Genomic DNA, 23399 nt, shown 5'->3' on the forward strand with positions numbered 1-23399 from the left:
CCTGGGAGCATTATGAAGGCGGCACTGGTGATTAGGGTGGACTAGCTCCGAATTGTTTATGACAAGGCTGAAGCTGCTAGAGAGGTCTTTTTAGACCTCAGTCACCTCCAGTATCACAGACCAGCTTCTAAGTGGGCACCAGGAAATCATGATTGTGTTTTGGGGGTTTTCTTGCACTCTTTAAGCCCGCCTCTGTATACACCTCAAAGCTTTATTTAGTTGTGTGGTCCCACAGGGTTCAGCCTGACCACTATGCTATTTAAAATTTATAGGAGATAACGTGTCAAGCTTATTAGACCAGGAAAAGCTATTGCTTATGTGGGTGACACACAGCTTATTATTCACACTGACCACCAGATTCTTACAATAGCAAGCCATTCACCAAGGCAAGTATAATATCTATGATGAATGAATGGCATATAACTATGCAAACTCAACACCAGAAAAACTGAACTGGTGATCTGCAAATAGAAATGCTGTGGTGACAATTCCTTGGGGCCCAAACAACTGTGAGAACCTCCCCTCTGTCTCCTCATGTTAAATTTTATTCTAGACCAGGACCTGTCCTTCACGAAGCAAACCAAGTGTTACCTCACCTTGCTTTGGCTTATTGAAATTCCCTGGGAATTCCTCCTTTTTGTTCCTCTGACTTCACCCCCAACAAATCTTGGAATTTGCACACTCATGACGAAGATCTTATTCCGAAGGCTTCAGACCTAGTCTGAAGGAACAGAGTATCGAAAATCTTGCAGTCTGAAGATTGACCGCCTGTGAAAATTACGGATCCCCCTCAGTCCCCAAGTGCTACCTAAAGTTACTTGCAATTAAAAAATAAAATCCCTCCAAACATTTCTATTTTGAAGATTGCAATTCGTTTTTTCACTTCTCCTTCCCCCTCCATATGCTAAGATGACCTCGGCTGAACACCGATCTTTATAATTAGACACATAAGTAAAGAGCTAGGCAAATAAGTGAATATCTATCTCAACTTGTAATTGACACATTCTGGGCCTTCTTGCGGAGAGGGATTTAAAAAAAAAAAAAAAAAAAAAAGGACAAAAAAAAAAAACTGTGTACACAGTGACATATCTGAGTCAACTAGCTCACGGACACTTTCCCGGACCTCAGCGCCCCAGTTGGCTTCTACTGGACCTTTCCTCCACCAGATAATGACCTGCTCTGGATAGGGAAGCAGAGTTTCTCGAATGTCAGGATCAGGTACACCCTATCACAAGTCTCCAGAGGCACAGCCAACTCAGATTTAGAGTGCAGCACCACTGCCAGCTAGGAAAGGACAATCAGTACAATGTAGCCGGCAGGGAAAGGAAAACACATCCAGGTCAGGGCTCAGCCAGCCCTCAAGTGTAGCAGCCATACTCCGCTTCAAGTGACACTGCACCCCAGGTGTAGCAGTAATTTGGTTTACAGCTATACAAACTTTCTTTTTGGGATTAAAGTAGTCTTCAAATTAACGCACAAGAGCACAAAGAATTGTCACTTAATTACACACAGGACAGACATATGATAGCGCTTTACAAAGAACAATATGGAGACTACACAGAATATCACTCATAACAAGGACGTATTAGGTGGGACATGCCATGTTTACACCAACTAGAAAATTATAGCACAAATATCAAATACCTGTGACTTGTGTTAGTTTAGATGCTCCGTCGTTTGACACTGCAGAAGCAGACGTAAATGGACTCGATGCAGTAAAAGCGGCAGGCGTCTGAGAAGTCTGGGCTGGCAAGTTCTTCTTCAGCATTTGCGCAAAACTCGGCACTCGAGAAATCTGAGGCCAATCACCATTGCTAGCCATGTTTTGCTGAAAAATAAAATTTTAATTTAGAAAAGCCATACCCAATCACTTTAAAAATACAGCATCACAGTAGATACTTATACTTCACATGGAAAATAATTATTCTCATATAGATTTCATTAGCCACTGCTTTCCGTGGATAAGACGTCCTGAGGAAGAGATCCTCTCTTACTCACAAAAATACATCTTCAAGTAACTGGCTAAGGAGGGCTACTTCTAGTTCTTCCTCATGAAATTAAGCAACATACTGAGAAAGTCAGCTGCCACACAATGAGGTCATGCTCTTGGCTTGCCGTCTGTCCAGGTCACTTTGTGCCTATCCTGCTGGTACTGGTCCCTACAGAGTCCTGGGAGGGCACAAGTGGTGGAGGAGCTCAGCGTTGCAAAGGGTGCCGGCTGCAGTTGCTGGGTAACGTGGATTGTTGAGCTCAGTAAGACGACATACATGACAACTGTGGAGGAGGAACAGAGCAGCACAGAGGAGGGTGGCAATCTGCAAACCCCACCCTCACACATCGGAGGGCCTTGCTCTGCTAAGAGCATGAGGGCCTAGGAACGGACAAGGCCTGTGCGTGGAGGGGGAAGCAGCACAGAGGACAGAGGTTGCAGATTGAGTGGCCCCAGGTCTGACAGGGGCTGCGTGAACAACAGCACTGGAACTAGGAGGGGGAAATGTGCCCTAATCTTCCTCCAAGTCCGACTCTAGTACATGCTTGAGGAGGCAGTCACAGATTCCAGGGTGTTCATGGGAAACCACTCTTCAAGCCAGAGGTATCCCCATGCCCAAAGGCAAGTGGACTTGTTGGGAAGTGTCGTAAAACCAACACATTCAGATAGTCCTGGCCCAGTAGTGGATGGTGTTTCCCCAGCATGTTCAAGTAGAGAGAGCATGAGCAAATTAACTGGTACATTAGGGATGTCTTACATTTAATGAACCTTTGGCCTCAAAGATTTGACTTTGGGGTGGGTGCTTGCATTCTTGAACAACATGCAACCAAAGGCTTCCCTCAACGGTGAGGTGGGTGCATTGCTGGTGGTATGCCGTAGCCACTCTGATGGGGAATTGCACAGGGACGGAGGTGCTGGGAATTTAGGAAAACACTACGACTAATTGATCTGACGAGTGATTGCATCACAGACACTGACCCACCATCACAGCAAAAATGCTACATCCTCCATCCCAAACTACGCTTTTGGGTACCAGCCTAATCAAAGTACATAGTTTTATCTGCTGGACTGGCTGCACCTGGGTAAGACTGGGCGGGCTCGGAATACTGCAACAATAGGAAGAACCCAGAAGACCAAAGAGGATGCCGCTGGCAGAAGCTCTGTGGAAAGGAATAAGACTGCACAAACTGTGCAAGGGGTACTGATGGATAGATGCCTATGGACAATATGACAATACTTGGGGCAATAGGCTTCACCAGAGATCAGTTAAAACATGAAATACTCTGCATGCAGTACTAGAGAAAGGACTGCTGACACAATAACAGGAATATGGCAAACCGCGTCACTTAGGTGAAAATGAATGTGCTGGAACTTACCACTACAATGGAGAACCACAAACAGCAATTGGAAGAAATGAAGGAGAAGGCGCAGGAAAGCAGGGTAGATGAAAAAGAAGGCTGTGCATGGTACAACATCATAAGGGGAGTGGGACTCCAAGAAAATATAAAGATGGGGCTTTCTTGGAAGACTGGATACAGGTGATGGTTGTGCCCAAGGGTCTGTCCAAGTGCTTCACAATGGAGAGAAGGCACAGGGAACCGTATTGGCTCCCTAGACCCGGTGTACCCCGATGATGCATGGTGGTCAAACTGCTGCACTTCAGAGACTTCCTGAAACAGGCTCGATCTGATGGCCCCATTCAGTGCAAAACACAAAGTTGCCTTGTATCCAAATTTCAAGCTCATGGTTCAGTCCCAGCATACATCAATTCTCTCTGAATAGGAGGCTTTGCCAACTTGGTCAATATACAAGCAGCAGTTCCCTGCTCACCTTAGGATCCGGTGGAGGGAAAGGTAAAAAAATTTTGATGACCCATTCAAGAACAGGGTTTTGGATTGATAACTAGGATACCTGCGGAATAAACAGGCCTTCAGAGGCCTCCAATAAACCGTGAATTCACAGAGGACAACATTCTATACGACGAAAGGGAACAGGCCCCACAACACGTAATAAGGTGAAGTAGAACAAGAGGGGCAGCAACAATGAGCTGCTTACAGAAATCTTCGGTGGTAGGGCAACATGTGGATAGAAGCTCTACATCAGGAACAGAGTTCTGGAGATTCTGATCTCAGCAGAAAACAGCAGACAAACTTACAGGAGATTGCTGCAGGTGTACTCCCCCAAGACTTTTGGATCGAAGTTTTGACAGTGGGGATAGAATTGGCCAATATCAGTTTTTGTGATTTGCAGTGTAAATACTGGCTGCTCGGAGCCTACTGCCCTCCGCAGTTTTGCATATTTTTTTCTTCCTGCTATCTTTTCTATTTCCTAGATCTTAAAGCGCTCACTAGTGAGGCTTTACCGGGCTACCTTGGAGGTGTGGAAAAGGATAACGTTTCCAGTAGATTTGGACAGGTTGCAGTTTTGTAACGATCCTGGGTGGGAACAGTTTGGGGAAGGGAGAAGCTGTTGATTTCTTGTTGTTTACTGCTGTAAGACTGTTGGAGTGGAGAAGAGAACAAATTAAAAATGTGTGATTTCCAGGGAACGGGACGGTTAAATCAGGTATGCAAACATTTTGTAAGACATGCCTTTAACGCATTTAAGATTTCAGAATAAAATAATCACAGAATGTGTGGGGTCTTAACTTCCCTAGTATACGCCACAATGTGCAAGTTTACATTAAGATGCAGGGAGACATATTGCATTCCTGCAGGAGACCTCTTACTCAAGCTGACAGTAGCGCAAACATAATAATAATAATAATAATAATAATAAGGGGGGTCCACTTATATTTTATAAAGTACTCAGCATTTGCTTAGGGAACCCTAATTTGGGTTACAACGCAGATATTCTTCCAGCTTTTGGCAAAGATTGATTCATTGAGAAGATATGTGGTAGTGACAGGTAAACTGGCAGGTAAATATATTGTTCTACTAAATATTCATGCCCCGAACACACCAAATGCAATTCTTTGTAGACTTGTCAACCCTCTTGTCAGCCACCCTCACTCCCGAGTGCTGGAGGAGGTGAGATTTTAATTGAGTGAATGGTGGGGGCAAAGGATCAATCACACCCTCTGCCTGCAAGATAGCTCAAGAGCGCATAACCCTGTGGGGAAGCATTCTTTCTTTTCAAGCCTGCAAAATGCGCATGTCAGGACTGGACAAACTTCTCCGCTGCCCACAAATGCACATAAAGGACACACGCACCGAGTACTTGGCTAAGATTTAGTCCGACCATGGACCCTGCTCACGACTGTGCGATAGAACCCACAACGACAATTCCAACATGGAAGGTCAACACAGACTTGCTACAAGACACTGATTTTCTATCCTCCCTGGGAAAGGAGATTAAGTACTACGAGGTGAACGCCGACTCCCACATACTCTACCATGGTGCAACAAGTAGCCTTTATGTTAGTGATGAGATGACACTGCATACCAAGCAGGGTAGGGGTGCGGATCAAAGTACACATGAAAATTCCCAAAAAATAACACCAACTTTACACACTAGAGGAGATGGAGGCGGGGGAGGGCAGAGAGGACAATACTAAACACACACACAGACACAGCTGTCCCGGGAAGAAAATGAGAAGCCGGCTGCTTCAGAGCACTGTAAGGAATTGAGGTATTAGTTGAGGGTGTTAAGGTACCTACTTTAAGTAATAACCACAATCCTTTTCGGGGTGAAACACTATAGTCACTAAATATATCCAAGCTCAGCTAGGGCATTGAGCAGGCATGCTTTACTTAGAGGCAATGTGTAAAGAACCAAAACAGTAAAACAATTAAAAATGCAAGACAATAAAAAAGGAAAAAAAACAATTACAAAAATATAGTAAAATTTCATAAACAAAATGACACCAAAATGACAAAAATCCAATTAGGGGAACTGGAGGTATGATATCTTCACATTTTAAGAAGAAACAGCAACAAGAAGCCCAAAGCGCCAATGATAGTGTATGGTCATGGAAGAACAGGGCCTAAGCTCCATTTGACACGGACTATGATGAAGCGTGGGTCAGGGAGACTAACAATTCTTCCTGGTCATAGAGTTTACCTTATTAATATTGTCCTTTAAGTCCCAAATCCACCACGAGTACACTTCTAAAAGCAACCCCCACTCCCCATCCCCCCACCCCCTCCACCCCAGTCCTCAAGGGGGCACTTAAGAGGCTCACAGGACGGCTGGCAGAGTCCAGTCCAATTCTAGTGGTCATCAATCAGCTGGGCAGTTGCAGGAAAGGCTATCTGTAACTTGTATCCCTGTAGTTTGAGCAGGAGGTCAGCGTTATGACTCTTGGGAGTCCACTGTTCTATTCTGATACAAGAGGGAGAGCAGATCCAGTCTTCTAGGCTCTTCTCAGGTATCGGACAACAGATTCAACACTCCTCTGATCTTCCACAGGTCCAGAAGTGTTCGGAAGTGGAAGCCTTGAGATGCCACATTTCTTCCTGGCACGAGAGGCACTCTAAACTAGTTCTGGGGCATCTCTCCCTCCCACTGGGGTTGGGTCCGGCTAACTAGAAGGACAAAGGAAAGGCAGATCCAGGTGTGAGCTACATCTGTCTGTGACAGGGAAGGCCCTTCTGTAGTGCACCAAGAGTCTGAGCACAACCCCCAAGCTAATCTGTCAAGGAGAGGATAACACTTTCCCACACCCCAGGCCCACTGTGCCTGTCATGAGAACATTTCACTACAGGTGAGCGGAGCCATCAAGATATCTGGTAACAGTTGAATACGTACAGAAAGGCCTCCAGAGTCATTAGGCAGACAAAAGGTAACTATTAAAGTACGGGTTTTGTAATAGTTAGACAAAACCTGATCTTGCGATTAAATTGGGTTATTTTAATAATCAAAAGAGCCCATGAAATATTTCTCTAAAAGTTTCCAATCTGAAATTAGCATTTTAAGGGGTTATAATGTAAACCAGTGTTTCCCTGTGGAAGCAGCCCGCCTTGCTTCATTGAAAATAGCTTCTATGCTGTTGCACCGTAAGTACATGTGGAACATTAAAACTCCTACAGGTCCTACTTTTAAATATCATGCACCCTACCCTATGAGCAATACAACCAACCCCGGGGGGTGACTTACTGATATTTAAAAGCATGGTTTAGGCCTGTTGAAAGCGTTATTTTGACAGGTCAGATTACCAATTTAAACCTGGAAAGTCCGGCTACTGGTGGCAGGCATGCAATCATGTTTGAACTGCCACTGCAATGTGTAGAAAGAGTGCTGCAACCTACTGGCAGCATTTAACTTACAAGCCACAGGTACACTTTGGGTACCATATACTAGGGAATTATAGGCAAGTTAAATTGATCAATCAGGAGTAAACCAATTTTACCATGGTGGGTGGAGGAGTTACTACATTACTACGGATTAGCAGGGGTAAAGTGCATAGAGTTCGATACACAGCAAAAATAGGGTACAGCAAAAAGTTCAAATAATTCATTGTGACCCTGCAGAAAGGGCACATTTTCAACATGGGCAGATTGAGGGGAAATTATGCGCAAGGTGAAAGAGACTAACCCAGTTGGAGATAAATGCAACATTTAAAGCATACCATGACCAAATTTAATGTTGCAAATTATAAAGTAGTGCTGGACTATGTGACAGGCACCTCCACTTCTAAGCTGGAGCTGGAAAATGCAACTGCCTTTGGGGCTGATATAACTGTACCGGAAGAGAAAGGAGCGGGTAAGCAGATGGCTATCGGAGAGTAGCCAGGTTCGATGGTCTGTGGATAGAATTCGAATCTTATAATATACAAAAGTTTTAGCCCCCTAAGTTGACAGAAGTATTTAATACATCTAGGACCGGGGGGGGCGGGGTCCCTGCCACAGACGTCTCCCTTCAAAAAAAGACACCAAACACGTGGCTTCCCATTGTCCTTATAAATGCTCAACCCGGATTAAAACTTTTAAAGTAAAATCTTAGCAAAAAGGTTGCTCCTCAGAGTAGGCACATTAATCCACTCAAATCAAACCCGGATTATCCCCAAACAAATCACTGTCAAATATCAAGAATCTGATCAAGAATATGATCCAGGTACTGGATAGCTAGTTGAATGCAAGTCCAGTTGGCTAGGTGCCGTCAACAATCACAGAAAAGGCATTTGATTCAATTCAGTGGGAATTTCTTTATGCAGTCATGTCTGGCATTGGCTCATCGTTGGGTTTCTGGCGTGGACGCGATTATTATAGACCAGTCCCATGGCTAGATTTAACAAGCATTTGCAATGCAATAGGTCTCGCATTTATGCAAGTTCAAGCTATTGGCATTGTAAATGACAATGCATTTTAGTTCGGTTTTAAAAACGGAAACAAAAATAAAAGGAATTGTCATTTGCAATCTTAATAGCTCAAACTCACGTAAATGCGAGACCTATTGCATTGCAAATGCTTGTTCTACTTTATCCCACAGTCTTGGTAAACCCAATAGTTGGGGCTTTAATGTGCCAAACATTTGTTCTTGCAATGCGTACAAACTGCAGTTTTGCATGCCTATATTTGCATACATTAGCACATTAAAAGCAGAATGTTGTTGCCAATGCTTTTTTTGGTTTTTTTCATCTCACAGCACTCTGTATGTTTGGATTTTAGAACACGTACATGAACTATTGAAATGGAAACTACAACTCCAGGAATACAACATGCAATTGTCAAAAAATCCAGAATTGGCTCAAGTTGTCACAGGGCCACTCTGCAGCTAGGCACGCCTCTTTACCACATAGAACAAGCATTTGCAATGCAATAGGTCTCGCAGCATTAAAGTTTGAGTTACTGGCATTGTAAATGACAATGCTTTGCATAAATTTTTTTGGGTGTCCGTGTGTGCATGGCAGTGGTGGTGTCTATGTGTGCATGCCACTGGTGTTGTCTGTGTGTGCATGGCAGTGGTGGTGTCTGTGTGTGCATGGAAGTGGTGGTGTCTGTTTGTGCATGGAAGTGGTGGTGTCTGTTTGTGCATGGAAGTGGTGGTGTCCGTGTCTGCATGCCAGTGGTGGTGTCCGTGTCTGCATGCCAGTGGTGGTGTCCGTGTCTGCATGCCAGTGGTGGTGTCCGTGTCTGCATGCCAGTGGTGGTGTCCGTGTCTGCATGCCAGTGGTGGTGTCCGTGTCTGCATGCCAGTGGTGGTGTCCGTGTCTGCATGCCAGTGGTGGTGTCCGTGTCTGCATGCCAGTGGTGGTGTCCGTGTGTGCATGCCAGTGGTGGTGTCCGTGTGTGCATGCCAGTGGTGGTGTCCGTGTGTGCATGCCAGTGGTGGTGTCCGTGTGTGCATGCCAGTGGTGGTGTCCGTGTGTGCATGCCAGTGGTGGTGTCCGTGTGTGCATGCCAGTGGTGGTGTCCGTGTGTGCATGCCAGTGGTGGTGTCCGTGTGTGCATGCCAGTGGTGGTGTCCGTGTGTGCATGCCAGTGGTGGTGTCCGTGTGTGCATGCCAGTGGTGGTGTCTGTGTGTGCATGCCAGTGGTGGTGTCTGTGTGTGCATGCCAGTGGTGGTGTCTGTGTCTGCATGGCAGTGGTGTCACCAATAACGCTGCCAATTCCACACCACCCCCACCGTCCATTTATTATAGTCGAATGGAGGGTATTCTTTTTATCACTTTCCCATTTTGTGACATATTTTTTATTTAAAACGGTGAAATGTATGAGATGTCTGTATGTATTTATTTGTTTAATTGTTTTATGGCTCAAGAATCCGAAATAAACAGATTTGGATATTACCACATCACAAGGGACAGCAACATCCAAAGAAAAGTCCATTGTTGAACAATCCTAAAGAAGTCTATTTACCGAAATAACACAAGGATCATGATGAATAATTAGACCATGCATTCATAAAAGAATAATTTGACACCCTGGAAAATAAGACGGGTAATTGAAGCTCAACTAAATTTTTTTTTTTTAAATCTTTCATCGGAGGCCACTAATGAACCTTTGAGGCTGGTAGTATTTATACGCAAAGAGCATCTCGCTGCACGCACCAGGACTCTTACCTCTGCAGCTGACGCCGTCAGGATGCATGCCTTGGCTGTATGACGGGGACACATCCTTGGGTCCAAGCACCTGCCCACTCTCCTCGTGGTTTGGCAGAACGGCGGGGCACAGGTCTGCAGCTTCAGGAAGGAGTTCTGTCAACAAAAGCTGAACATCGAGGCTAAGACAGAGAAGAGCAGGTGCGTGCACAGAGGTGTGTCAGCTCCCTTTGCCGGTTTCGTCTGTGTCTAGTGGCCGCTCCTAAAGGGATTCTCACAACCAGATGAAATGTTCAGCATTCCATGTGGGCGCTGGGATTCTGCCGTTATGAAACTCCTCATTTAAATAGATTCGTGACACGCGTTAGTGGTGATTCCGTCAGCAGCACCCAAAGGCTCTTATTGACCAATCGGCCCCTGGCGGGAGGGGGAAGTACAAAAGGCGGGGGAAGGGCGCCCACGGAACTGTTGTGGTGACGCGGTGGCATTCAACGCGCATTTCATTCAGTAAGCAGGCTTAGCGTGTAGCGGTACTCCCCGCCCACCATTCATAACCAGATCTTAGAAGGTAGCGAAAGCAACCAGCCGCCCGGCCGGCCAGCCAATTGCATCGCGGCCCGGCCGGAAGTCCCGCCTCCTCGAGCACCCGAGAAAGGAGAGGAAAAGTCTTCCCGCGGCCCGGGGCTCCCGTGAGCTGCGGAGTGCCCCGGAGCCGCCTGCGCAGAGGAGTAGCTTTTGTCCCGCGGCCCCGGAGAAGAGCTGCAGAGCCGAGGAGTCACACCGGGAGCAAAGAGAAGTGCTGCGGAAAGAGTCCCGAGGAGCGGGAGCTCTCGTGTAGCCCCCGCCAGCAGAGCCTGGTGCCGGTGAGTGTTGTCAGGTGGGGGGGAGAGCTGCGGCGGGGGCGTGGGGTGGAGGTGTCTCTGTATGTATGCGGCGGCCGGGGGCGCTTCTGTGTATGCGGCAGGGGGGGGGCGGGGGGGAATGTCTCTGTATGTGTGCGTGCGTGTGCACATTAGATGCAGGCAAAGCGCGCTCACGAGGTCAAAAGGCACTCCACATGAACAACTACCAGACCCATTGACGCCTGCACTTTCAAAGTGAAACTGACTAAAGCAAGCGCCCGGCCCACGTTAAAAAAACAAACCACACACATTAGATGCAGTCAAGGCGCGCTCACGAGGTCAAATCTCCAGCAGGAGAAGCTCGTAACAGTCTGCTGTCCACATTCCCCTACATTCCCCAGAAAGTGGCGACATAAGTTGTCTCCCTAGACAGCAAAAGCTTCGCTTTTGCTTTCGTCTAGGCGAGACCTAAAAACGTTCCTATGCATAGCACAGGCTCTCTCCTCACACACGCCACACACTCCTCATCTACGCATCAAACAGACTCAGGCCTCTGGTTGCCCCTCCTACAGTGCAGAGTCATCCGCACGCTATTGCCCCCGGCACATTGCTCCTAGAGAGACAGAACATGGTGCCAACCCCCATCGCACACGCATCCTATCTCTCTCATGTGAAAACACACAGCTTACAGGTGGCCGGCCCATTGTCGTGAGAGACACCTCCAAGTGCTGATGTTATAATAATATAAAACAATGTCCCTCAAAAACAGACTCATGCCTCAATCCTCCTGCCCCCACACACAGAGGACGCAACTACCTTGCATACAGTAAACATCTGGTCGCAGCTACCGATGCAATATGTCTGAACATAATTCTTGTAACTAACTTGCTGTGCCCTTGTATTATGCTACTGTTGTAAAGCGCTCTGATGCCTTCGGGCCATGTTTGCGCTATATAAAATTGCAATATAAAAAATAAAACGCCTAATACACATTACAATAGTTGTTTGAAAAAGTGTTTTTAGCACTGCTTGTCCAACATTTACTTGCTGACGTGCAAATACATCCACACAATGATGTTTGGTAAATGTGTGATGTAGACATATGTCAGCTAAGGCAATGTTACCTAAAAAGGCCATAGATGCTCCTATTTTGCGAATGTGCTCTAGGAGGTCTGGTTAAAGTTATTTTAGCTGTAGCATAGCAAGTTTGAATACATTTAACAACCCATCTAGAAATACAGGATTTAGAGAGAGGATTTCATTTATGAGGTGGAGCAAATGCAACAAAAAGTTTGGTTTTGCAAAAATCTTTTGTTCTATCAATATAATCTAAAAGTGCTCTTTTGACATCAATTGTGCGTAAAGCCCTTTCTGCTACTGAATCAGGTTGAGGGAATAAGAAAACAAGTTACTTATCTGTAACTGTAGTTCTCCAGTATTGGAAGCTTTCATAGATTCACATGCCTGAGTCATTCCCCGTTGTCGATACGGGAGTCTCCGGTACATCAAAAAAGCAATGCTTAGTAGTATAGCAAACTGAAAAGAGGCCTAGGCCCATTTTCCTTTGGCAACCCATAACCTTGGTTATGTAAAAGAGACCAAACTTGTCCCTGAACCAATCAGACTCCCTCACCCTCTAGAACACTCCTGAGAGAACCTTTTGCCACTCAGATTATCGTGCACTTGTGCCATAAACATCTTTTGTGCTAAATCAGAGGTGAGCCTCTCAGGGGAGGATGGTGGGTGAATGTGAATCTACGAAAGCCTCCAATACCGGAGAACTACAGCTACAGGTAAGTAACTTGTTTTCTTACTCCAGTATTGGAGCTTTCATAGATTCACATGCCTGAATCAGAATAGCAAGCAGTAAGTCATAGCACATTTTTGTCACCCAAGATCTCGAATTAGGCAACATATGTAATCTGATAATAGCAGTGTCTATTATATATATTATATATAAATAAATCTTCCCAAATGGCTTCTAACACAACATATCCCGACAAAATGTGCCTATATCACCAACAAAGGGAGGAGGGATGGAAAAGAGGGTTCACCGTTCAGTACTGCTTCCCCCTCCCCACTGCCACATCCTATTTGCAGGTGCATCAAAGCAGTAATGTCTGGTGAAGGTATGAGTACTCTTCCAGGTAGCAGTCCTGCAGATATCCTGGATAGGTACTCATGCAAATAAAGCAGTGGAGGTGGACAATGCTCTTGTAGAATGTGCACAAACAGGTGCATTCAACGGCTTCCCCTCCACCTGATGACAATATTGTATTGTCTTTGAAATCTACCGAGAAATTCCCCTTTTACAGGGGGAAACAAAACCTTCCTAGGGACACTAAGCAACAAATATTTGGGAAGACTTTTTTTTTTTTTTTTTTGAGTTCAACACTGCTTTATTGCATAATTCAAGGCAGAGTACACAGCTTTTCGTGCCCACAACCCGGAGGCTGGCAGCGTGGTTCGGTAATTATAACACAGCCTCGTAGCCGGCATCCCTGAGGCTCGGCGGCATAGTACATGCATGAGCGATGGTAGTAATACAGCTGACGTTGCAGGGCCCCTGAAGGATGAGCAGCAGCAGAACAGTGTTATCTACTTCAACATTCAGTGTCAGAACAGTAATAAAAACTTCCCAACATGGAAGAAACAAAGAGGCATTTCGTTCTCCCTTGAAAAAAAGAAAAGATGTCAAATCAGTAAGGCAGTCTAGATAGGTAGTGCAGTGCAGCGTTCGGCAGTCGTAACTCCATACTCCGAACAGTCTACTAGCAAGTCCGAAGACAATGACATGTGCTGTGATGTGCATGCAACGCGTTAGGGTGGAAGATGAGTTCGGGAATGTGCAAAGTGTGGTGCAGGGGGGTAATGGTCCAACTCAGAGGGGGGGGGGGGGGAGGGGGGGGAAGACACTCGCCACCAGGAGGGGGGGGGAGCCTCAAAGGTGGGTATGGGGGCATCGGTACGGAAAGCTGATCATTCCAGCCCACCCGCAGGAGGCAAAGCACGACCCATGCCGATCACGGTGATATGTGGATGTTGCAGCCAGAGTGAAGGCCTGCTCCAGGGCCGTACGATGTGGCTTCAAAGAGGAACAAGGCCCTCCTCAGGCGCATCCTCCCCGACCGTCTGTTGGAGCATGTAGCACACCAGGGGACCCAATATGTCTCTAGGTTTACAGGATGTAGGCAACAAGTCAGCGAATGTGTTATGTTGGTCTTGACAGTAGGTCAAGTCTGCAAGCCAGTCCTTAAATTTGGGTGCCCTGCCACGGCCCCACCGACAGGCCACACGCCGTTTGGCCAGAAGCAGAGCAGTATCGACAAATTTCCGGCTCGAGCTAGGGATCTGCTGAGTATATCCGAGAATCGTCACCAAGGGGTCCATAGGCACCGTAGTGTTCGTCATGTCTGTAAGGGCATCCGTCACTTGTTGCCAATAAAGGGCCACCTGTGGGCATTCCCACGCCAAATGCAGAATATCCGCATGGCCGGCACGGCAGCGTACGCAGCGGTCGTCCTCCGCCAAGCCAAATCTGAGTTTGCGCACCGGTGTATAGTACATCCGTTGTAGGAATTTATAATGTATAATTTTGAATCTGCTGCTGGCAGATAAGCGGGAGGTGAGCGCACAGCAGTACAGCCATTGCTCATCAGTGATGTCAGTAGCCAACTCAGCGGCCCAGCACGCCCGAGCGCTGGAGTCCGGTATCTGCACAGCGCCCCTGAGCTGACGGTAAAGGCCAGATACCAAATGTGCCCCATCCCGGGAGCTTAACAGGAAGTGGAGCGGAGGCAAAATCTCAGGTTCGTCAGGGAAGTGGGGGAGTATGTCCCGCATCCCCGCACGTAGGCGGATGTAATAAATAAGGTCTAGAGGAGTGCGGCCGTGCGTCTTGAAGAAAAGGTCCGCCGTTTTAAACTGACCATTAACAAACAGGTCGCCCCAGCAGGAGACATGTAGTTTAGCGCAAAGGAAGCGGAATCCTTGTTCCCGCAATAAGGAGAGCTCCGGATGGTAGGTAAGAGGCAACTTCGGCGAATATGGTAGTCGGCACAACAAGCTCTTGGTCATACGTCGCCATGCATCCATCGTGCACGAAACGGATGTGTTCGGCGTGGTTATGGATGATTCCGGACAGTGGAGTAATCCAGAGAGTGGGAGGGGGTGTACTATCCAGTCCTCGACCGCAATATGTGGCATGTAAGGCGTAGGAGCCATCCAGTGGTAGGCAAAATGTGCCTGAGCGCACTGGTAATATTCCTCGAAGTCCGGCACATCGAATCCTCCTTTGTCGTAGGGCAAGGTAAGCGTGGAACATTGGAGCCGTGAGTTCTTGCCTCCCCAAAAAAGCCTGCGTAGCTCAGTCTTTAGCGTCTTAAAGAAGAAAGCGCCGGGGAAATAGGGAATGTTGATAAAAAGATAAAGGAACCGGGGAAGGATAACCATTTTAATTAGGGACGCCCTGCCGGCCATGGAAAGCGGCAGGGTGAGCCAGAATATTTGGGAAGACTTGCGGAAAGGCCTTGTTATTTGCCCGTAAAATTTCAGGCAGTGTTCAACATCTAATGAATGAAAAGCTTTTTCCACTGCCGTTGCAGGTTGATTGAGAAAACCGCTTAAGAACCAGTGGTTCCTTAAGAAGGAAATCTGTTGGCACTTTTCGAATTAATTTGGGATTAGTCCAGAGGACAACCCTGTCCTTCTTGAACTGCAAAAACAGTTCTTGTATCTTGAGAGCCTGTATTTCTCCAACTCTGGCTGAAGTGAGAGCTTTAAGAAAAGCTAGCTTCCAGGATAAGAATTTCTGGCCTGAAACAACCCCTTCATGAAGTGCGTCATAATTCTTTCAAACCACAGTGATGGACTCAAGGAAGTTGTCTATATCGAGAAATTGCCGCCAGGTGTACTTTAATAGAAGCATGGGCCCAACCAGACTTTGCCAACATCAGAATATATGGAATATTTTCATGTGCCTCTGAGTTTAGAGGATGAATATTATGTTCTTGGCATCAAAGACTGAATCTTTCCATTTCATCCTCCGCTCTGGCATGTGCTAGAATATCTCTGTATTCTGCCGAACTATCTAGGATGCGGAATTCGGAATATTCAGGAGCCAGTCCGCTAAGCGCAGCGATCTCGGGTCCGAATAAAGCACTTGTCCGTGGGACTTTGTCAAGAGTGATGATATTGGTTGTTGACGAATTGGGCGATCCTCCGACGGCAGGAGCAACTCCGTAAACCAGTGTTGCCTGGGCCACCAAGGAGTTACTAGTATTACTCTGCACGGTTCCTCTATCTTTGTGAGAGCATGTGGCAGGAGGGGGAAATTGAAGAAAAGGCGTAGGCAAAGACTCCCAACCATGCTATCAAAAACGCATTCCCCCAGATCCCTTCTGGTGATGCGAACTTGTGAAGAACCGGCATTTTGTGTTATGAGTTGTCGCAAACAGATCCACTGCTGGAATTCCCCACTTGAAGAAGATGCTTTGCAGTATGTCCTGATTGATCTCCCACTCGTGGCAGGTCGATTTTAGTCTGCTGAGAGTGCCCGCTTTGACCTTCTGATCTCCTGGAAGGTGTTCCGTCTTTAGAGACACTCCATGTTGGACAGCCCATTTCCCTATCTTTTGTGCTTCCCACGACAGGGGGAGGATCTTGTATCTCCCTGCATGTTGAGATAGTGCATCGTGGTTGTGTGGTCTGTTCGCACCATAACAGATGTTCCCTGAATTCTTGGTAGGAAAGCCAGTAGTGCCAAGCCTACCGCTCAGAGCCCAAGCCAGAAGATGCGAGGCTGTTTTTGCCATTTCCACCAACCGCTGACCTGCAGGTCCTGAAGGAATGCTCCCCATCCTTCCAGAGATGCATCAGTGGAAAGATTCACCGAGATGTTTTTTTGTGTTGTTTTTTTTGTGGACTATGCCACTGCTTGCACCGTAGCCAGGGTAAACTTCACCTTGTCGAAGGATCCCTCTATCTGGTGCCATTGGCAATCTAGTTCCTCCTGTAATGGATGCATCCTTAGTCGGCATAAAGGAATCAGAGGTATGCCAAAGTACACTGCCCCTAGTAGCGACTTGCATATAGGTACTGAAAGACATTGTTTTCCTGTGAAAATCTTGGCTAGAGCCATGAGACCCAGTTGCCTCTCTGTGGCAGGAATGCCTTGATTACAGAGGTGTCCAGAATCACTCCCAGAAACGTGATCTTCTTTGACGGTTGAATGCACAATTTCTCTATATTTAAAGTCAGTCCCAGTTCGGCGAACAACTGTATACATGCCGGAGTGTACACCTGGGCTGAAGTTTCTGATGGTGCTTTTCCCAACTAGTCCTCCAGGTATGGAAATACTTGGTGTCTGTGCTTACTGAGAAAAAGCTGTCACTGGCGCCAGACACTTTGTAAAGATTCTCGGGGCTGATTTGCGACCAAATAGTAGTACTTTGAACTGGTAATGGTCCCCGGCTACTGCAAATCGAAGATACAGTCTAAGGGAAGGATGAATGGGGATGTGAAAATATGCATCCTGTAAGTCTAGAGTGGTCATATAATCCCGTGCGTTTAAGAGTAGCCGAATGTCTAGGAGGGTCATCATTTGGAAAAATTGCTTAAGGTAAGTATTCAGAGCTCTCAGGTCTAGAATATGACGCCATTGGAGAGCATTCTTCTGGACTAGGAAGAAACAGGAGTAAAACCCTTTTCCTTTTTGGAAGATCGGCACCGGTTCTATTGCTCCCTTTTGGAGCATTGTCCGAATCTCCAAACGCATCTGAGATAGATGTTTAATCGCTTGACTTGTTGGCAGCGTTGAAGGAGGGAATTGAAGAAAATTCAAGAGTGTGTGCGAATTGTATTTTATGGAAGGCCCATCTGTCCGTCGTTATTTTCTGTCAATAATGTAGATGGAAAGTAACTCTCCCACCCATGGAACTTGTGGAGAGGAAGAGCAACATGTAGCCAGATCCAGGAGGTTGTCATTGTTTTTCATCCTCGTTTCTCCCTTGACGACCTCCTCGTCCTCTAGGAGCAGACTTTGTATAGCTCCTTGTTTGTTTTTTAACCTGTTGCTGACAATATGGTTGTGATGATGAGGAATAAAAGGGGTTATCTTCCCTTGTTGATAACTCCCTTTGTAGGATGACTGGCCTCTTTCCCTGGCTCGGAAAACGCACCTTACGGTATCCTAGTGTACCCAGGGCATTTGTAGTATCTGAATCTTTTTTGATACCTTGAAATGCCTCATCCACTTGTTTACCAATAAATCTTCTCCATCGAAGGGGAGATTCAGGATCTTAGTTTTGGACTTCCGGTCTAAAGGCAGTCGCCCTGAACGACCCCCGACGCCTTAGCACCTCTGCTCGCTTCCTGTCTATTGTCCTCTGGGAAGAGATCCATGTTTGGTGCCATATCGCACCACATATGCCGGTCTCATCTGCCCAGAATAGCAAGGGCATTATCTGCTTTGACTAAGAGAGCAGACATGGATGAGAAACTCTTTCCTGCGTTGTCCAAGCATCTCCCCTCTTAGTCAGGAGGTGTTGATATAGGCGCAGAGGGATTCTTAGATTTTTGTTGCGCCGCTTGCGAAAATACTAAATCAGGTTTTGAATGGCCCAGTAAACACGCTTGTGCGTCTAAAGGAGCTTTATATTGTTACTCCAACCTAGCGAGCACAGGCGTAACTGTCGCGGGTGTCTTCATCACTTATAAACCTTCCTCCCACACATGGCTAACAATTGGGGATAGCCTGGACTGATTTTTGGAATGGCTCCTTGAAATCTTATAAGAAGCATTCCGTTTGTATCGTCGCTATAGGAAGCTGGAACCTCTCGCAGCTCTCTCCATTATATTATGGAATCTGCGGAAAATCCACCGGTCCTGGTGAGGGAGATGCCAGCGATGGATTCAAGTAATCATCCCATTTTTTGCTGGGCTCAGTCATTTCTCCCTCTTCCTGGTCATCATCATCTGTGGTGACCGGATTCTGGTGGTCTATTATTTGAGGAGTTGCCGGCATAACTTCTTGTTGTGGCTGCCTGTTGCCAACTGGAGTAGTAGGGATGGGATTTCCTGAGAAGCTGGTGTCAGCGGAAATCTGTTTCCATAGTCTGCCAGCATAAACTGCAGATCTATCATCATGGAGGATGGCATACCAACCATTCCTTCCTGGTACTCTTGGCGATAGTGCTATTGCTGAGGGTATTGGTACTCTCCATATCCCTCCTCATAGTCCTTCTCCTCATACTTCACATGTAATTGTGAGGGACTACAGGAGTATCCAAAGGGTCCATCCTCCCCTTCCTATGAATCCTGCTCTTCAAGCAGGTGTGTTCCTGATGATTTCTAATTTTGGAATTTCCCTCGTCGACGAGATCGCCGTCGACACCACGGTCGTCGATGCCATAGTCGACACTAGGCATAGAGAGCTATCCGTCGTCAACGACCGTCATCGTCGTCCCTGTCGACGATGATCCCGTCGTGGTCATCGTTGACACCCTCGATGTAACCGGCGTCGACACCACCGACGACGACCGGTGCCGCCATAGACTACGCAGCCGACAGAGGCTGTAATAGGCAATGATCGTGTTTTTGATATGAGTTTCACCTCAATCCTCGTCGACGACTATGATGGTTTCTTCGCCGACAATCCCGTTGACGATGTTGATTTCTTAGTCTTTACCTCAGGAGGTATAGAAGACGGCTTCCTGAAGGGTTCTTTGACCATGAGGTAATTTTGACGGCTCAGAAGTCGTCTCTTTAACATGATTTTTCCCCAAAAGCATGTCTTTTACTCTCCTTTTCCACAGAGTGAGGAGATTTTGAAGGACTGCGCCCAGAAAACCCATGAGTGGTCTTTTTGAGGGCCTTCTCTGTACGTTCCCCTGAGGAATGAGGTTGAGGAGATGTTCTTCTCTTTTGAGATCTCCTAGATGTTGAGGACGACGCCTCATCACTGTCACTGGAGAAAACCTCCTTTCTGGCCTTAGCGTTTGACACCATATTGAAAGGCGCCTTTCACTACCTCTCAGAAACTTACTTGAGAAAGTGCGACATACCTTGCAGTCTTTGGCCTGCGGGAATAGACAGTAAATGCAGTCAGTGTGAGGATCGCCAGTGTAGAGCAACCTTTAGGAACAAGTCGCACAGGCTCTAAATGATCCTTTCTTCTTCTTTCCAGACATTCTTTAACCACTTGGATGCTAAGCATTGTCTGGCACTTCAATGTAATTTCCATTGAAATCAATGGAAACTCCATGACGAGTTACCCTTGTCATTAGCACTGAAGGGGTTAAAGAATTTATTTGAAGATAATCCACAGTAGAACATAATCCAGCAGAATTACTAGGAACAAAGTTCTTTAATGTAGTTAAAAACACAGAGTTTGAGCAGAGCTCAAAGGAGACTCCCTAGCATAACGTGTGGTAGAAAATCTGAGGGGCAAAAGGTTCTCTCTGGAGTGTTCTAGAGGGTGAGGGACTCTGATTGGTTCAGGGACAAGTTTGGTCTCTTTTACATAACGAAGGTTATGGGTTGCAAAAGGAAAATGGGCCTAGGCCTCTTTTCAGTTTGCTATACTACTAAGCATTGCTTTTTTATGTACCGGAGAGTTTATGTACCGGAGACTCCCGTCTCGACGACGGGGAAGGATTCAGGCATGTGAATCTATGAAAGCTCCAATACTGGAGTACCACAGGTTACTCAACTGATGAATTAATATGAAAAGGAGAAACTACTTTTGGAAGGAATTTTGGGTTTGTACGAAGAACTACTCTACATTTATGTAGTTGAAAGAAAGGTTCTTCTAAGGTTAATGCCTGTAACTCCCAAACACGTCATAATGAAGTGATAGCAACTAGAAATGCAACTTTCCATGAAATAAATTGTAATGAACAATTGTGTAATGGCTGAATGGTGGACACATAAGCCTTGTGAGAACAATGTTAAGGTTCCAGACAGCTGCAGGTGGTACCCTGGGTGGTATTTTTAATTTAAGACCTTCCACAAAAGCTTTAATTACTGGAACTTTGAATAAGGAAACATGTTGTCCGTTTTGCAGATATGCAGCTACTGCCGCAAAGTGTAGTCGAATAGATGTGTAGGCTAAGCCAACTCGCTGTAGATGGAAAAGATAAATAATATTTTGAATAGATGAATCTAGCAGATCAATTGTTTTATTACAATATATAACAAACCTTTTCCACATTGCTGCTTAACATGCTCTGGGGTTAGGCTTCTTTAAGGATGGTCATGCAATCTGGTTACGACTTCAGGAGCGAGATCGCTCGGTTGAGCTCCTTGGGGTTTGGATGTCCGATTTCTCCATGGTTCTGTGTGAGAAGGTTGGACGTGAGGCGCATCTTTAGGTGTAGAGCAATTGACCGCTCTAGCAGTGTGGTGAACCATGGTTGACGAGCCCATGTGGGATTCACTAGAATCAGTGTGAGTGATGTCTGCCTGAGTTTTTGAACCAGAAATGGAAGGAGAGGGAGAGGCGGAAAAGCATAAGCGAATATCCCGGACCAGTTTGTCCATAGGGCATTGCCTTTGGATATATGGTGTGGGAATCTGGAGGCAAAGTTTGGGCATTGTGAGATCTCTGCTGTGGTAAAGAGGTCTATCTGTGGAAACCCCCATTTCTGGAAGTATGGAAAGAGAACCTGGGGGATGAAGGTTCCATTTGTGTACTTGTTGCCAAATCCTGCTGAGGAATTCAGCAAATTGGTTGTGCATGCCTGGAAGGTGTTCTGCCAGAAGATGAATTTTGTGAAGTATTACCCAATGCCAAATGGTCAGAGAGGAGCGACAACTGTAGAGAGTGTCTCTCCCCCTTCCCCCCCGTTTTTGTACATAGTACATAGCTGTCAAACTATACGTTCATACAATAACATTCCCTATGATGTGAGGCTGAAAAGCTTTTGGTGCTAGATAAACCACTAGAAGCTCCAAATAATTGATGTGGAGACTCTTGTGTTTGGGGTCCCACAAACCCTGAATTGTTAGATGCGGGAGAAAGGCACCCCAACCTGTGAAATGCACCTGCTCCTAGTATGAGTTGTGGAATCAGGTCAATGAAGGGCTGCCCTTTTGATAGGCTTTGTCTGTTCCACCACTGCAGAGAGCGAGGAGTACAGCGGTCTATCAACACTAGATCTGTTATTGACCCTGTGATTCATTCCACTGACGTGCTAAGCATTCCTGTAGAGGACGCAGGTGTAATCTTGTATGAGGCACTATAGCAACGCAGGATGCCCTCATCCCTAATAGTAGCTCAAATGTTTTGACTATTAGGTATTGGTTGTTTTGAAACTGTAATAAAGTGCGAACGTATTGAATTCTGGCTGCATTAGGAGAGGCTGCAGCTGTGTGAGTGTTCAGCATTGCTTCCAGATATGTTTGCAGTTGTGCGGGTTGAAGATGGGACTATTGTGCATGGACTGTAAATCCCAATTGATGGAGAAGGTTTATGGTAGTTTGAGTAAGTTGTAAACACTTCTGCTGTGTGTTGACTTTGATGAGCCAATCGTTCAGATATGGGAAGACATGAATTTGTTGTCTTCTTAGATGAGCTGCTACTACCGCTAGACATTTTGTGAATACTATGGGTGAAGTAGTCATTCCGAATGGGTGTACTTTAAATTTATAGGGATTTCCTGCTAACACAAATCTGAGATATTTGCGATGTGCTGGGTGAATGAGGATATGGAAGTATGCTTCCTTTACATCTAGTGTGGACATAAAGTCGCCTTGTTGTAGAAGTGGAAGCACTTGTTGAAGTGCACCCAGGTTTAACGTTCTGAGATCTAAGATAGGTCCTAGAGACCGGTCCTTTTTGGGGATTAGGAAGTAAAGTGAGTACACCACTGATCCCTGGTGTTGGAATGGAACTGGTTCTATAGTTCCTTTTGTTAGAAGAGCTTGTCCTTCTTGTTTGAGGAGCTGTTGGTGTAGTAGTGAGTTTGTAAGCGTGAGGTGGAATATTGGGAGGATCGCTGGTAAGCTCCGGGCAATAACCATGTTGGATAAGGTCTAATGCCCATTTGGCTGATGTTATTGATTTCCAAATTGTGAAGAATTATTGAAGTTTTGCCCTGACAGGTGTAAAATGGTTGGGGGAGAATTGTAGGCAAGTCACGGTTTGTTGGGAGATGGGGAGGTACGTGTTGGTGTGCCTTTACCTCTGCCTTTGAAGTGGTTTCCTCGGTACCCATCTTTATAGAAACCTCTTGATGGCAACAGTTGTGTGTTTGACCTTAATGTGGATACATTGGGATCTGAGTAATTACCTTTGGATCCTCCTCCATATAAAATGAGCGGCGAAAGGAGCCTTTACTGGATGGTGACTGAAGTGCTCCCATTGATTTTGCCACTTGCATGTCCATTTTTAATTTTCTCAAGTGACTCATCTACATGAAGTCCAAAAAGATTCTATTTGTCAAAAGGGTCAGTCAGTCAGAATACTTTATTTCGATAAATCAATATCATAAAAAGACAATGGTACAATACAACACAGACATTAAATACATTATTTACACATAATTAAAAAAAAGAATATTAGGCCAATTAAAAAAAATTTCCCAA

General features: G+C 46.0%; 1 protein-coding gene across 5 annotated transcripts in view; it reads right to left on the minus strand.

Moving 5' to 3' along the window:
• The window catches only part of ADAD1 (adenosine deaminase domain containing 1), a 1111472-nt gene that overhangs the window by 949000 nt on the left and 139073 nt on the right, over nucleotides 1–23399 (minus strand). For all 5 annotated transcript variants that reach the window (XM_078676822.1, XM_078676823.1, XM_078676824.1 and 2 more), the window contains one exon: nucleotides 1645–1828. In XM_078676822.1, coding sequence (XP_078532948.1) covers nucleotides 1645–1822 — 178 coding nt within the window. In that variant the 5' untranslated portion in view covers nucleotides 1823–1828. The remainder of the gene's footprint in view (nucleotides 1–1644; nucleotides 1829–23399) is intronic.

This window comes from Lissotriton helveticus, chromosome 2_1, assembly GCF_964261635.1.
Source record: "Lissotriton helveticus chromosome 2_1, aLisHel1.1, whole genome shotgun sequence".
Classification (NCBI taxonomy): domain Eukaryota; kingdom Metazoa; phylum Chordata; class Amphibia; order Caudata; family Salamandridae; genus Lissotriton; species Lissotriton helveticus.